At 41.6% G+C, this 16,910-nt stretch overlaps 1 protein-coding gene across 2 annotated transcripts in view; it reads right to left on the bottom strand.

The window, feature by feature from the left end:
• Positions 1-16,910, bottom strand: part of ARFGAP3 (ADP ribosylation factor GTPase activating protein 3) — an 873,462-nt gene that overhangs the window by 40,066 nt on the left and 816,486 nt on the right. For both annotated transcript variants that reach the window (XM_044087532.1, XM_044087534.1), the window contains exons 14-15: positions 11,491-11,581; positions 10,858-10,979 (exon numbers count right to left, since the gene is read on the bottom strand). In XM_044087532.1, the coding sequence (XP_043943467.1) occupies positions 10,858-10,979; positions 11,491-11,581 (213 nt within the window). The remainder of the gene's footprint in view (positions 1-10,857; positions 10,980-11,490; positions 11,582-16,910) is intronic.

Here is a 16,910-nt window from a genome sequence, read left to right as displayed (position 1 = left end):
CCACACTGGTATAAAATGTTACATGCTGTCTTACCCCCACTGCAAAGGCACTAAACTCCACACACACCATACATATGGAAATCACCCCCGTCCCTGAGTGTACAGTATATCATTCATAAAAACACAAGTGGAGTACTAGTTGGTTCCAATGGAGTAACCTGAATGACTTCAACCAAATACTGCCCAATGGCACCACCCTTGGCAGCACAGCAATTCCCTCCTCAGCAACATGTTAGCACTACTAGTGCTAATAAAAAAAATTCCACTGTGGTAGAAATGTCCTTACTGACAAAAGCGTCACTGTGATACAGGCAAACATTCTATCAAGGCCAGACGTGTTCAGTCCTCTTCTGATGACACCGATGGAAAGCTGCAACCACTGCATGTTCTCATGATAATATATAAAGGACACCTGTCCACCATCTTGTCCAGGAAGTGAATCATTCTTAGACAATATGCCGCACCACAGTACAGAACTGACATTACCTTACCAAGCTGTCCATCACTGCTATGCTCTGCAATACCATCTTGCCATACAGCTTTGTCACACATCCTAAGCACAATAGTAGCTGATACACTGTGGTGAACCTGGTGTGCTTGTGCACAATGCAAGGATAAGGGATGTCAATTGTATGCAACCATTCACTAATCTGATTCATGTTCATGAAATGGGGCAGTGTGTGTTGGCACACAAGACATTGTGCACAAGAAGCATGTATTCATCTGTGCAGTGTAATTTTTTTCCTTGATGAAATGGGACAGGAAAAGAACCTTTCAGAACCCCAAGCAGGGAGAGCTGGACCTATCCAGTTTTCCCCTTCTCATTATGTAGCAGCCATCAGGATTTTATACTTACTTGCTCCAACTTATATGTATGCAAACAAAAAAAGTTAAAATATGCCCTGCTTATTTGAAGTACATAATAAAAGTGCTTTTAAAAGCACTTACAGTAACCTATGCAGTCCAACAGAAGCTACAGCTAGTTTCTGTGAAGCTGACCTTCCTCTAAAGAATTATTTTCTTCTACCCTTATCCCTTTCCCCATCCTCTCCTTTACAGATGGATCCCACAAGCTTTACCTGAAGGGATTCTGTGGGGCAATATTACATTTCAATACATTTGCCTGATTGCAGATCATAACCCTCTCTCATCTGAGAGAAGAGGATTTAACATTTTACCTCCCTTCCACCTTTACCCCCCTCTTCCCCTTTTACCCCCCTCTTCCCCTTTAACAATCTGCTCCATGCTTTCTTAAATGCCTCTATGGGTTTCCTCTGCATCACCCATTCTGAAAGTTTTTTTCCATGTTTCTACAATATTTTCTGTACAGAAATACTTTCAGAGGTCCAGGGAGTACTTGGGTTCTGCAATCTGCTACCTGACCCATTCCTCTTTTATACTTCATTTTTAGAATGTCTCGTTGACATAACTGTTTTGCATCAATATCACATCCCTCCAGTCTTTTCAAATCTCAAGTGATAGCAGTTCTGCTTCCACCAGTCACTGGTAATATCCCTTCCTCTACATCTCGGGGATCTTTCTGGTGGCCTTTCTTCTCCAACTTTCTGTCATCCTGATGTTCTTTTCCTTGTATAGGCTTCAGGGCCTTGTAGAACAGAAGCATCATCTGTACTTCCAAAGTTTACCCCTGAATGTACACCTCAGCATTACATTTACAATCAGTGCTGCCATGCCCCTCGCTGTGTTCCTGGTATCCCAATCTACCTGTAACAAATGCATCAGACTTGTTCTACTCTGTTGCTGTCAGTAGACTCCCCAAATTAATAATCCACACTAGGACTGTTGTGGCCCAACTACAGTACTCTACAGCCATTTGTAATAAACCTCAACTGCCACCCCTGTGTCCACTTGATCAGCCTTTCCAAATCCTTTCATTCAGTGCTGCACCTGTCTTTGTGTTGTCAGCAAAGATGCCAACCTATTCTCTATCCCTTTTATGTCTTGATACAAACATACATGAGTCTACTGGATTTGGAACAGACTCCAGCAACATTTCAGTAATCACTTCATTTCCTAATATGGTCCCTGTCATCATGGTCCTCTGAGATCTACCATTTGAATATGCAGTGATCCAGTTCTTCAAACATGGTTCCTCCCCCATCTCTCCAGTCTTCCTATAAAGCTCTCGTGTAGGATGGAGTCAAAGGCCTTCTGGAAACCCAAGAAAACCACATCTACTGGTACCTTCCCTTGTCAAGTTCAACTGTGACCTAATAGTAAAACTGGATTAAGACTGACTGATGGCTCCTGGCCATGAACTCGTGCTGGTTGCTGTCCTCCAGAAATGCTACAGCCTTCCCCTTACGATTTTATCCATGACTTCCCTACGACTGTAATTAAGCTAAAAGGTCTACATTTCCAAAGACTTTTCCTGCACCCCCTGAACAAGTTAACCTCACTTGCTGTCTTCCAGTCCTTTGACCTGTTTGCAAAAGCCAATGATCTGCTGAATTTCTTAATCAGTCACCTGCCAACACAATAGCCAGAATTCTATGGACTCTGACTCAGTCCATCTGGTGCTTGCTTTCTACTCTCTATCAGCAGCCATTTCTCTCTACACCCTGATGCCCGACAACTGTTATCCTCATTTTACTGTGCCTCCATTTTAGCACTGAACTATCCCCCTTATTTTCTTTTGTAAAGACTGAAATAAAGTATTCATTCAGTGCCTAAGCTTCTTCCCAGTCTTCTGTGATCCAAAAGCTCTTGCTGCTTTTCCTTCTTTTTATTGTATTGTTTTTACCCCTCATGCCTGCCAACTATTAAGCCTTTAAAGAGATATCAACTAGGCACCCGTGAGGGTGCTTTCTACTCTCGTTGGCATCAAAATGAACATTTTTCATTTAAGAATCTAACTCCTGCACCCCAGTGGTGATGTGAATGCTCACATCACTGTGAGGGCTGCCAATGCCCCTTAAGTCTGTGCATGCTTAAACTCCCCAGATGAGCTGAGAGTCTATCACTAGCATTAACAGCCATGCCCACATCCTCCCAAACGAGTAACCAACTACATGACTAGGCTCAGCTCTCCAGGAGGCCCTGTCATTGGAGCTGTGGTGCAGGCTGGGCACCCCCCCCACACACACCTCTCAGGATAGGCACACCTCATTCTTAATGCCTGCACCATCAAGCACCTTAACTCCGGTCATCTGAGATGTAGTCAGAGTTTTATCCCTCTACACCACTGATGCAGGCCAAGTGAGGGTTTATCCCTCTACACCACTGAAGCTAGCCACCCTTGCTGTACTTCTTGACCCTTCTGCCCACCCCCTTTCAATGTCTGCTTTTGTTGCCCTCACCATCTTTGCTGTTTTTTCTGCTAGCTTACTTGTACTGCACCTTTTCCACCTCCCCAACTCCTCCCACCTTCCATCTTCTGAAGGCCATATATGTGCCTTTATTTTTACTGACACTTTCTTATGAAGACACACAAGCCTTTTCCGACACTTTTTCACACATGTTCGCAGCCCTGAGTATTCCAACCCTTGACACATTTCATATCTTGTTTTCCCCCTTAGCTTGCTCCCAAGTCTCTCGGCTCATTCTTTACTTTCTCCCATAATCCAGTCACCCAGACTCCTACATCATATTTGTCTTTGCATTCTTACCTTCCCCCAAATGCACTAACAGTATATACAGGTATGATCATGGTTGACTAACTTGCCTTAACATGGAGTTCCACATGACCTACTACTATGCACTGGTTAGGTCCATAACCAGAAGTCTAACCTTTCTGCTGTAGCTCTGTACTGTTTGGTTGAAACCCTCAACTTATGGTCAAGATGATATTCCTCCTACTCTTCTTTCTTCCTAGATGTAAAAAGATGACACAATCTAACCTATTCATATAAATCCAGCTCACCTACTTTTTAGCCATTCCATACCCTTATTTTGTGCACTAGGACAACCTGATGCCTCTCTCTTGCAATGTAACTTCCAAGACCTGTACATCAATGATACTCTCCATGTAGTCTCACAAAGGATCAATGCAGAGGCTTGGCTCAGTTTAGAGGTGACAAGATCCCCAGGATTCTTCTTTTTTTCACATTTCTTTTTTTAATACCTTTACTGAATTGTCACATAAGACACAAGCAAAGATACATTTATATAAAAGATAATCCATGTTAACATGTTCACATTACAAACATTATACATTACATAATCCCGTTATACAATTATCACTCCAACATTACATAAACTGCTCAATTCCTGCCATCCTTAAAACTCACTCCTCCTTCAAAACATTATTCTGCATGTATTGTTCTACCAATTTCCATTTTTTCTATGTAGTGTGCTCCTACCCTTTTCCAGTTCTTTTACCTTTGTCACAATATTCACTAATTCAAATACAGTTGGTTTACATGGATTTCCATTTTCTAATAACTGTTTTTTTTTTGGCAGCCACCAGAATTAAACTCGACAAGGCCATACTATTTCTATTCAATTCAGATCTTGTATCCCAGGTCAAAAAATAGTTTCCTTAGTTACACCCATTTGCTCACCCAATATTTCTGTCAGAGTACTCTGTAGGGAACTTTTAAAGTCTGCCAACTCATTACACTTCCAAAAAGAACTTACGGTAACAGTAGATGTCCTACTGATCACTTCTGCAGTATTCCTAGCAAATGGGTCATCACTGCTGACATCTGGCTCAGGTACCAAAGCTTTATCTTCTCTATGTCATATGCCTGACTCAATCTCAGGTTGTATGCAATGGGGTATAAAGATAGATGGATGAGCATGGATCCTCAGACTATCTCCACGCCAGCGGCCTGAAGAGTACTGAGAGAGGAGCCTGCTCAGTAAGAAAACTCCCCCATACTCATGAAAAACCGCAAAGGACAGAGCAAGATGGGAGTGACAACTGAAGATGGAAGTGAAAAAGGGAAGAGGGGATGGAGGGTGAATTGGAATACCACAACAGAGATCAGTAAGACATCTGTTATGGAAATTTCTTACACAACTGTACCATGTCCAGACTGAAATAAATATTGCAGTATTCCAAAAAAATGGGCGATTCCCAGAGCTGAAGAGGATTGGTTGGCTATGGAAGTAGAATAGTTAGCAGTAGCCTGAACAGGACTGACTTAGAAAAAGCTACCTTGGACCTGGAGAAGGCACCAGTTTTGTAGTGTTTGGTAAAGGTGTGTACAAAAGACAAAGCAGCCACCTCCAAAAACAGACTTTTAATCTGTTGCTTTGTGGAAAGCCCTAGAAGAAGCGACTGCCCAAGTGGAATGTGCTTCAGGTCAGGAAGGCAGGGTCTTAGCATAGCATGAGCACCAGAAAGAAATGGCCTTTGAAATCCAGGCTGCAATAGTTTGTCTGGAGACTGGCTGTCCAGCTTAGAGGGCATAAAGAATGCAAAAAAGTTGGTCAATCTTCCTGAAGGATTTAGTTTTGTCCAGGTAAAATCTGAGTCTCGTGTGAGCATGTAAAGAATGTGAGATCCTTTCTCCCCTGTTTTAAGGATTGGGGAAGAAGGTGGGCAGATAAATAGCCTGAGAGACAGCTTGTTAATCAATTTAGGCATGAAGGATGGGTTAGCCCTCAGAATTACTCTTTGTGGGGCAGAAAAAAAAAAAAAAAAAAAACAGAAAATGGCCTTGTGTAATTTCCCTTTGCCAGTTGAAATACTACAGGAACCAATGTTGCTTCAGCCAAAAGAGAGCCAGTTAGAGGAGCTTGGGTGTTTCCCTTTATGGTGCAAGCAGGATTTTTGGAAGGAGCAGCAGAGGAGGAAAGGCACAGAGGAATTTCCCACTGGAAAGAGAAGGCATCTATCCTCCCGCTGTGGGGCACTGGTCTCTGGTGCAAAACAGGGGGAAGCCAATGACTGCTTGGTGAAGGAAAGAGGTCTATTTGAATGGTGCCACACTGATGTGTGATGCTGTGAAAGACCTCTCTGTTCAGAGTCCACTCGTGGGAGTCTTCCAGGGAGTGAATTAAGCTATCTGGCAGCATATTATCCTGAAAAGGGATGCATGTTGCTGTGTTGCTGTGAGTGTGATGTTCATTTGTGTTACAAATTTTCATGCCTCTTGTGCTAAACTGCATAGTTAGTAAGACCTGGTACCTCCCTATTTGTTTATATACCACATGGCTGTGAAAACCTGGAGTTGTCCTGGTTTCCAAAGGTGGGAAAACAAAATCTAAAAAAGTCCTCATTTCTTTTTGGATGACGTGCTTCCGTAGGATGTGGTTTGCTTTGGCCCCCACACCTCATCCAAAGCATCTGTGTGAACCTGTTGAAGAGGATGAGGAAGAGAGAAAGATAATCCTGTGTTGAGGATGACCTGTCCCTTCTACCAGGTTAGCTTTTTCTTGAGACGGGGTGGGGGGGGGGGCACAGTGTGTCTCTTAAAGAGTGGAAGTGAAGTCTGGCCAGGCGAGCATAGGCATGTTGGCTGACATAAATCCCAGGGGCCCTTAGAATCTCTCTTGCAGGAGGAACTGGGTGCTGAAAAGAGGTCTTGAAAGTAACTGGACAGACAGACCCTTCTCCTGGGGGTGTCCAATCTGCATACCAGGTCCTATGTAGGAAACGTGCGATTTTTTGTAGTTTATGGTGAAACTCGGACCTGTCAGAAGATGAAAGGTGAACTGAAGATGCTGAAGGATTTCTAGGGAAAGAACATGGATAAAGGTCATCCAGTTAGGGGAAAATCTGAACTTTGTGAGTACAACAGAAAGCTACTACAGGTGCTAGGCACTTTGTGAACACACTTGGGGCTGTGGAAAGACCAAAAGGTAAAGCACTCGACTGAAAATATGAGAAGCCAGAGAAAAACCTGAGGCATCTCCTTCATGAAGGATGAATAGTAATGTGCAGATAGATGTCCTTCAGATCTAGTGACACTAAGAAAGCCTGTAGGAGGATGAAAGGAAGAAGAGTCTAAAGAGAGAGCATACACTTTCAGGTAAGGGTTCAGCGTACACAGGTCTAGGATGGGTCTCCACTGCTCCTCTTTTCTTGGGAATAGACAAATCCTGGAATAAAATCCTTTACTATGAGAATTCTTTTGGGACTTGCTGGATGGTACTTGAATTCAAGAGGTCTTGAATAATGGGGTTCAAAAGAAAAAATTGGTCTTAAGGAGGTGGATGCATGCCTCTCAGAGGAGGAATGCTTTCCCAAGACATGGCATAGCCGTCCCTGATGATGGACATAACTCACCTGCCTGTAATAATATCTTCCCACCTAGCCAGGGAGGTGGACAGTCTTTGACAAAGGAGGGTAGAGAGGTTGAGGGTGGGGAAGGGGTGTTGCAGAGGTAGTCGCAAATTTTTTTCCTCTAAAAGATGGCCTCCCAGCTGGAGGCTCCCTTTGTGGTTTTTCAGAGCATCTTTTTCTAGGGATTTTCCTTTCTTTCTGAACTGCCCCAGGGTCCCTTCTAATGAAGGATGCTGATTTGGCTGGGTACTTCTTACCGAATCTAGGAACTGAGGAGAGAATGGATCTGCCTGCAGTCTTCCATGGTTTTACTTTGGTCTTGCAGAGTTTTGAACAGATTGTCTGCTAGACAGCCAAACAGCAAGTCTTTGTCCAAAGGCAAATCTAAAATTTTAGATTTGAAATTCTCAGGCATAGGTGGATTGTGAAGTCAAGGATATCTGCAGATAACAAATCTAATGGCAGCTGCCCTAGAAGCAGCATCCAGATCATAACTGCACTTAATGCTGTCTCTTGCAATCTGAAAGGCCTGCAAAAAGTAAGCTCTGCATTTCCTACTTTGAGTCTGCTGTGGGAGGATCCAAGATGATCTCTGTTCTTACCTCCTTGAACAAAGTTAAGTACTTTGCCTTTTGAGTTTGGTAATGGACTGCCCTAAAAGCAAGGGTAGCAGATGTGTAACCTTCTTCCTTCATCTATCCATAGTCCTACAATCTTTGTCAGGAGATGGGGTAATAGCACTGGGCGGCAGCTTAGAGGGCTTATCTGAAGAGAGACAAACTGCAGAAGGGTTTGCCACTAGGTTCTTATATAGATATTTCAGGTCGTTAGGTATCTTGTAAAACCTATAAACAAAAAATGACCGGTGAAGAATGCCAGTTACACAATATCAATATGAAGACCTTCATTATATAAATCTGTTAAAAAATTACAATATAAAACCTGTCTGGTTTATTGGGAGCTGGAGGCTGAGAGTCAGGTGCAGAAGAGGTGGACTGAAAAAAAACACCCTAGAAAGCCTCAAGGACAGGAGGGACCATAGAAGAGGCAGGGGTACCCTACACCAAGAGGGAGAAATACCTCTTCTGAACATCACTGATCTAAATAGACTGCCAGTCTTTTACCATGTTCTGAATAGTTTCCACAAAGGAAGCTTCCTCAATGGGAGACTCAGTTGAGGGGGAGCCCCTCTGTCAGACAAGATTTACCCTGGGGAATGCAGCTGAGGCGAGCAGTCCAGAGAACTGTCAGAGTTACAGTCCTGCTCCTCATCAGAAGAGGAGAAAACCAGGATGGGTTTTGAAGGAGTAGCCTGTGTTGGGGGGATCCAAAGGAGGGGGTTTAAAGACCATCACTTTGCAAAACTTTTGCAAAAGGTCCACTCACTTGTTTCTCCACAGCTGCTGACAGAGAGATCAAATGCTTAGTCTGTTTTTTCTTTTTAGGTGTAACATCCTCCTGAATGAAGATCAGAGGATCAAAACCATGTCTGACCTCTATTAAAAGGCCTGGGATCCCTTCCCTAACTCAATTTGTGGCACGCCGTGCAGTCCTTATGAAATGGTGAAATGAGTTTCCTCCTGGGATGTATCAGCAGTTCGCAAAGCCTCAGGAGCCATACCGGCTTCCAACGGGATCTTGGTAGCAGGAAACTGAGTAGCAGTATGATGTACCACGGGGTTCTGTAACCTCAACGAATACACTGGAGTCAGAAACACTTAACCGTTGATCCAAAGGCATTAAGTTTTTTCTTCGGCAGAAGAGAGACATCCCAGGATGCACAGTCAGCAAGATTGGACTGGGCTAAGCGTTTTAAGACAGTGGGTCTTGAAAAAGGTGTTGAAAGTAAACAGCCTAGACCTAATGGTTTTGCAATGAACAACTGATGAACAGAACAAGATTTAAAATCGTGGTCTGGGCATACGCAAAAAAAAAAAAAAACACTTGGTGTTCAAGTCCTTGTATGTAATCTGCTTACTGCACTCAATGTCATGTGGACATCTACAACTTTCAACGTAAAAATCATAATGTAAAAAGGAAGGGGGCAATTATCTGGAAAAACAAAGCAAAGGCACCTACGACTAAACAGCGACCTGTCTGATGGATGCACCACTTGCATTAAGAGTGGCGGAGAGACAGTTTGTGGATCCATGCTCGTACTTCTGTCCTTACATACATCTATACCCTAATGCATACAAGCGGAGATCATGCAGACATATGGAAGGTAAAGTTTTGGCACCCCCATGAGACATAAGCGGTGATAACCCATTTATCATTAATACTGCAACAGTGATTTCAGTCAGGACATCCTATGTTCCCAGTTACCTCTTTCTTCCCCATCACACCGCCAACATCTGCCATCTAATTGAGGAAAAATTCTTTGAGTCTGCTCAGGGTATGGAAAATACCTCTGCAAACACTTCCAAGTAAAAATCCGAAATCTTTTAGCTCTTTTTGCATATTTGGCAGCCATACACAAGTCTTCTCATTGTTTTCGTGTGAATTATTTATCCAACCTTCTCTGATTGGTTCATATAGTAGCTGTACACTATTTTACATGCCCTACTAATTATTCCTATTTTAACAGCAGCTCATATTATAGAATCAACTAAAAGCTCCAGCAGAGCAGGTCTTTAACTTAGGATTCCCCCTATCTCTTTTTCTTTGCCTATACTCTGATATCAGTCCCTGCAGTCCAAATGTCTTTTTGACATATTCCCATTCTATTAACTTTCCTTCTCTAGTTATTTGCTCTCAGTACTTTGGTTCTTTTGCCAGTTTTTGCCAGTAAATTCCAGCCCTCTCTTGCCTAATTTTTGTACCTTTAACTGCAGTCACCCTTATCAGCAGAATCTCCTTTCTCCATTTTTGTGCTGCCTTAGTTTGTAGAATACTTTCTGCCACTTTATAATGTTCTGTATGTTATTCTTCTTAAGGATCTGCATCCAAAAATCCCACTTTCTCCTAATGTATGGATTAACCTCCCCCCAGCTTCATCATCTCTTTCCACTTTATAGCTTTAAAATATCTCTTCAAATCAGGTAATCTTAAACCACTTTGTTCTATTTGATGAACCAACTTACTCCCACTTGACCCCTGTCCTCTTCTCCTGCTACATAAAACACTTCTGCCCTTTAATTTCAGTCCACAACTTCTCTGGTTGATAAAAATATTCCAGACAGATACCCAGAATTATTCTTGACTTTATTTTGATAACAAACAGCTGTGTGATTTTAAGTTGGGATAAGGATAGTGTGTGAAAGATGATTACCTAATAAGAACTTCATGGGACAAAGGACTGTTCGCATCCTGAGACTTTGGACATTAAAGATGCATTCTATTCATATCTAGAAACCATGCACTGTGCAAAGACATTATTTTGTCACTAACCTGAACTGCATGCAAACATCAGTACTGTGCTATTAAAACAAACAGTTCATGACTACAGTAAGCCCAATTTTGTATGGCAAATTACTACAGGGTCGCTTCCCAAACATGACTTCATATTCCATCACAAACTTTTGGTTGCACATTTTTAGTTGATCTTATTTTACACAGAACTGTCATTAGTCTTTTGACTTCCTGCTACACAGACAACATCCAAAAAAGCATTAAATTATGCAACTTATTTTTCAGTCTATTTATAATCTACGTGAACTCACCTGAATAGTATTCATGACACCACTAGCTATAACAGATAGTTTTCCAGCTACAGACTTCACTCCTTGTCTGAACTGTGTCATATCAGGAGCTGAAGGAAGAACATTTGTCAAATTATAGCTCCCTACAAAAAACAATAAATAAATTAAATAAGCAGTAGTAAACTAAATTGCACTGACAATACATGGATAATCTAAAGGTTTAGTTGTGACTGCACCTCAATGTATGTATGTATTTTTGACTGTGTTAGTTCCATACAGGCTGTGGCCTTTTTGAAGTTCAGATTCATGTCAGTATTGCCTTCTTTTTGCTCATGTCACAATGGTATCATTTTAATATACATGTATGCTAGTTGTTTCTCTACAAGTGCTGATCCAGTATACTCTAATGTGGATTTCCCATAAAATATTTCACACTATGAACTGCACATATACTTAAGTGGTTAAATGTGTGTAGCAGTCAATCTCTGTCAAATATTTAACATCCTAGCCCTAATTTGAGCAGTAAGCAAACTCTGGTAAGAACTCCTATTAAAGATGTTTCTGGAAACCATGATTATGCACTCTGATGTTAGCAGCTACAAAGATAAGAGAAAAAAAAAATGAATATGCAAAACACCATGTTTTCTTCTGTACCTGACGGATGCTTCTTCTCTTCTCCAAATAGATCTGCTGAACTTATAGCTGAGCTTCCAGAGAAACGTTCTAATCTAGTTCTTGTTTCATACTGATAAAAAAGGAAGAAAAACATTAAATGCTTACTAGAATGTACAAGACCATAAATAAAAGACCCTAACAACACTCAAACACAAAAATTAATTTAACAACTTTGGTTCTACACAGAATGCTTACTCTATAAGCTTGCAAACTTGCACTGACAAAACCCATTTTTCGTCTTAATTTTTCTAGCCCTGCCTTACCTCTGAGCAGACTATTCTACTCTTTACGTATGTAAAGAAATGCTATCACTGATCATATCAGATGAACAGAGAAAGAGTCCTCTGAAGTGAGTTGGCTGCTAGGATTTTTAACCAATTTTTACTCTCTGCATTTTTCACACTAGAGTGTGTGCATGTGTGAATACTTGCATGTATTCTCCTGTACGTGTGTATGTATGTGTGTGCGTGTGTATACACTATGAGCGCACATACCATGACATCTTGCACTACACTAGGCGAGTATATCTACATGTCCGCCATCTCAGAAAACAAATGACAGGAAAAAACATACAAGTATATAACTGCCTAACTTGCAGGGAATTCCAACACAGATGTTGGGTGGAGGGGCAGTTCAGGCCCAAAGGCATATTGGGAGGCAATAAGTACTAACTGGAGAGTACTCCTTCACAGATCTGCTAATAATGTGCAAGTAATTTACCATAATAGTAAACGTTTGAATAGGTTACTGTTGCAGTAGTCCCTACTACTGGGACTTAGCTGCTAGGTATCCCCATATGTCCAAACATACTTCTAGAACTCAGTATCATTTCCCCTTTGAGTGGTGTATGGCTAGCATCTGATATACCAGACTATATTAGTACAAAACAGACATCTACCTATCCCCATTTTAAAACTTTCTTTCCTAGAACTCCTGGTAAGAGCCCTACAGGAGAAATACAAGGCAAGGTACGCTAGGATATTATAACCCAGGAGAGAGAGCATTATCCACATCAGAGGAACATGGTCAAGAGGGAGTGCATGTGTTTGGGGGAGGGGGGGGCTGAAGTTTGTCAGAACCACTACTCATAGAGGAGTAGTCTCAGGGCTTTGTGAAAATCTGAGAAGGTGAGGGAAGGATTAAATAGGATGTGGTTACCCCACTCCAGCTCAATAGGCTGAGAAGATATTTTGGAAATGAACAAAAGATCAAAGAGGATGGCTGGTGGGAAGTAGTACTATAAAAAAATGACCAATTCAAACATTAAAAATTATGGTATGTTACCTACTCAAGTATACTATTTCATTCATTTAGATCATTGTTGCAGTAGTCCTCACTTCTGAGAAAATTCCCAGAGCTAAATGCAATATGAGTGACGAAGACAGAAGAGGGGCTAGGGTTCAGCATGCCCAAGTAGGGCTGCCCTTCTTTCTGGAGTGGATGCCCATCCCACAGAGTTTGGAAAATGAATGAACTAATGCACAGGTGGTGACAGCCTACAAAACAGATTAAGTGCCAACTCCTTTTAAGAATGCCCCAGTGGCTACAATTCTCCTGGTATTAAGATCTTTGACTGGGTTCACCAGACTTTTTTTCCCTTAGGATGAATAACCAAATTGTATACATTTAGTTAAGACACTACTTCCTTTTTTTATTTTCAGAAATAGGGTTGAAGAGGTGGTTTAATCTTCTCACACCTGGAATTTGAAGGATTCTTTCTTTCTTAGTTTAAGGGTTTTGGAAAAAGGTTGGTTCTAAGGCTCAGGTTATCCTTCAGGAAGACTAGAAAAAGCATATTACACATAAAGGTCTGCAGTTTAGATATTACCTTAGCAAAGTTATTTGCAGGTTATAAAATTTATAGATATAAAAACAGATGATTCATATGGGACCTGCATAATGTTTTCTAACAGACAGTTGAGGTTCCAAGGCATAGTTTACTTTCTTAGTGGTCTCGGACATAAAAATTCCTTTCAGGAACTGCTTTACTGGTCTGAAGCTACAGAGGGGTAGATCTAGTGAGTTGCACTAAAATAGCCAACTGATGTATAAGCCATGCCATGCCCAGGCAACTCAATGGGAAAGATCAGACCACTACCTGCTACATTTGAGTCCCGTCCTCTATCCTGACACCAGAAGGAAAACCTCTTATACTTGGATATGTAGGATTTCTTAGAAGTCGGTTTCTTTGCCTTCCTAATGATGTTGAACATGCCCCTCTACTACTGATGCAAGAAAAGCATTGGTGTGGAATTATCCATGCAATGAGGTTTAGTGTTACTGCAGTGCAGTGCATTAAGGACCTGCGGTCGGCATAAGATGACCCATCATAGCTTGCAGCACTTGGTGCTTTCATTTGGACACTTCCATGTTTAGGAAGAACCAGTGCTGCCTGGGCAAGTGTGTGTGCTATTATGATCATCTTGGTACTTTCTCACTCCCCTACTGCTAGGTATGTGCAATGTTGCACATATGATACAGCCGACGTAGGCCATAAAGGTGACTTCTGCACATATCATCCTCTGAACATCTCTGCCACCAGTCCGAACGCCAGCTTCTACAATTCGTCTGATCGCTGAAGTTACTCTACTTTCAGATAAGTGCCCCGTTGGAGAAAATTTTTATTTGTGTTATCTATTACACAAGCCCCCTTACAAATGGTTCTTGTGAGGAACTGCTTTAGCTGTTTTTTTTTTTTTTGTCTTGTGATGCACAAAGGACTATCTGGGGAACTCCCCACCTAAACACTTGGTGAAGAAACGCAATCCTGTGCGAATCAATTAGTGGGATCTGCCTTTTATCTGTTTAGTTGACCCACCACTGCATTCTATTCTGAAGTTAGGTACACTGCCTTCATGATCATGTTGTGCTGCACAGCCAATTCCCAGGTAGTCGCAACTCATCGACAAAGGCTGCAGGACGTTATATACCCTCGCTTGCTGATGCACCATATTAATGAGGTGGTATCTTTTACAATCTGCAGGGTGGCCTTCATCCATATATGTTTGAAGGCTCTGAGTCCCTGTATGAGGGCTAATACTTCCTTGACATTGATGCACTTATTCATTGGAAGAGCAGTCCCACTCCTCGTATACTTTCAGAGTTTGAATGAATGCTCCCTATGTCTGAAGCATCAGTTGTGATGGTCTAGTCAGGTTTATCCTGAGGAAAAAAATCATGTGGGGAGTACCTCACTGATTGACAATGTCTATAAAGACTTGTTTGTTTAGCATCCAGTCGTAAGGGTGTACTCTGGATCTGCTCAGTCTGCTGCAGTGTTCCTTTCTGATGGAATGCACAGTCCTTGAAGAAAGACCGTGCACTGAATCAGTGTGTCCCAAGCAGTCACTTGCGGAGGCAGTAAGTCTGTGACTCCTTGCTTGTTTGTGTATCACAAAAGCATGTCATTGTCTGTAAATCTGAAGAGGGCCTGGGATTCAGAGATAATATAGGGATTGAGGGGCTAAGATAAGAGCCTTCATTTTCTTTATGTTTATGCTGTCCTATCCTTATTTGGTGACTAAATCCCTTGGACTCGGTTGTTCTTAGAACAAGCTCTGCACTCTAGTGTCAAAACATCCATGAACGGATCTTGGCAAGAAGTAACCAGAAAAGGCACTCCTAAATTGAGAGAAATCTGGTGGATCCATAACAGAGATTCCTTCTTGATTAAGGGTAATAAAGGAATTAGGAAAGTTAATGGGTGGCAATGCAGAGTCCAAATGGACTTGAAGAACCACTGAATCTTCCTTGTGGAGTCTGGCATAAACAGCATGGAAGCAGAAATCCCTTGGATACATGGCATTGATAACTCTCTTGATGTCACATTCAAGGGAAAGACATTGTGAAAGTAGTCTGAGAGGAGGAGAACCCTCACTGCAGGAGGAAAAGTGGTCATTGACAAAGAATAGAGTCTACATCCTCAGAAAATCCAGTCCTGGGATTGAATTAAGTAAGACTTTAGGTTCATAGTGAACTCCATTTTGTTCAAAAGATTCTAAACAAAATCCAGATCTGTCAGTAGAATCTCTAAGAAAGGAGCATGAATGAGATGATCATCCAGATAAGCATACATTAGAATTCCTCATAGTCTGCAGAAGGCAATGGCAGGAGCTTGCCACTTTGTGAATACCCTTGGGGAAGTTGAAAGAACAAATGGTACAGAAGAAAACAAAGTGATTTGAAGATAACACAAAACCTTAAGAAATTCCTCCATGTTAGATGAATAGGAATATGAAGATAAGCATGCTTTAAGTCCAGTGTCACCAAAAAGGTTAATGGAAGTATCAATGGAAGGTGGGACTATAGGGTCAACATCTTGAAACTTGGATGATTGTGAAAGATGTTGAGAAAAAATGATATCCCCTGAGTGAAGTCATCTCACAGAAGAGGAGGAATAAGGAGAATCTGGCATGGAAGAGGGTGTGGAAACCCTATGAAGCAAGGAGAAGCATTTCAAGACATTTTGTAACCCTTATGGATGATGGATAGAACTCATTTGTCTGAAGTTATGGATTGCCAGGTTGGGAAAGATGCCGATTAAGGGACATGGGAATGGCCAAAGTGGAGGGAAGCAGAGGTTGTCATAAGGAAACTGGTTTGATGGTAAAGGTGGGGTTAGGACCCATTTATTCCTGCAGAGACTTGTCCTGAAATCTGCTTTTGTTGGATATTTTGCCCCTATGAGAAGGTTTCTGTTCCTTATAAACAAAGGAATCAGACTTTGATGGACAGTTTCTCTGACACTTAGGCTACAGGAGGAAGAAAGATTTGATTAAGATTTGCATTACCTTACCTTTCTCCTGGAATATCTTATAGTTCTGCAGCCAGAGAATAAAAACAAAGTTGCCTATCCAAAGGGAAGTCCAAATGTTTAGCTTTGATATTCTCACGTACAAGCTGAAGTCTAAGCTATGAAAATCTGTGAACAGACTCAGTAGCAACTGCTCTAGAAGAGGCATCAGCAGCATTATCACTGCATTTAAAAGAATGCCTGGCAACCTAACAGGCGTAGTTAAGAAGATATAATGAGGAAGACTTAGCATCAGAGTCCTATAAATCTGGGATAACACTGGCTAAATTACCCAGAGTAGACAGAAGGTATCTGCTGAGTAGCTTTGGTAGTGGACATCCCCAAAGGGCAGCACAGCAGAAGCTTACACGTTTTTGCTTTATCAACAAGCCCTGCTGTCTTTCTCAGTGGGCACAATATTAGTGTGAGGAATGAAAAAAGAGTTTAATAGGTTTATAACCAATTTGTTTCTGTATTTTATTAAAAATGACATACTGGGTATCACAAATGATGTTCTTATGATGGTGCTCTTTCTTTCTCTCCCATCTCTCATTAAATACTGTACAGCTCTGCAGCCAATCACAGTGCTGCTTTTCAATGCAGTATG

Source organism: Protopterus annectens, chromosome 11.part0 (assembly GCF_019279795.1).
Source record: "Protopterus annectens isolate FY-2018-M chromosome 11.part0, PAN1.0, whole genome shotgun sequence".
NCBI lineage: Eukaryota > Metazoa > Chordata > Ceratodontiformes > Protopteridae > Protopterus > Protopterus annectens.
The sequence above is the reverse complement of the archived record's forward strand: the minus strand, read 5'-3'. Positions and strand labels throughout refer to the sequence as shown.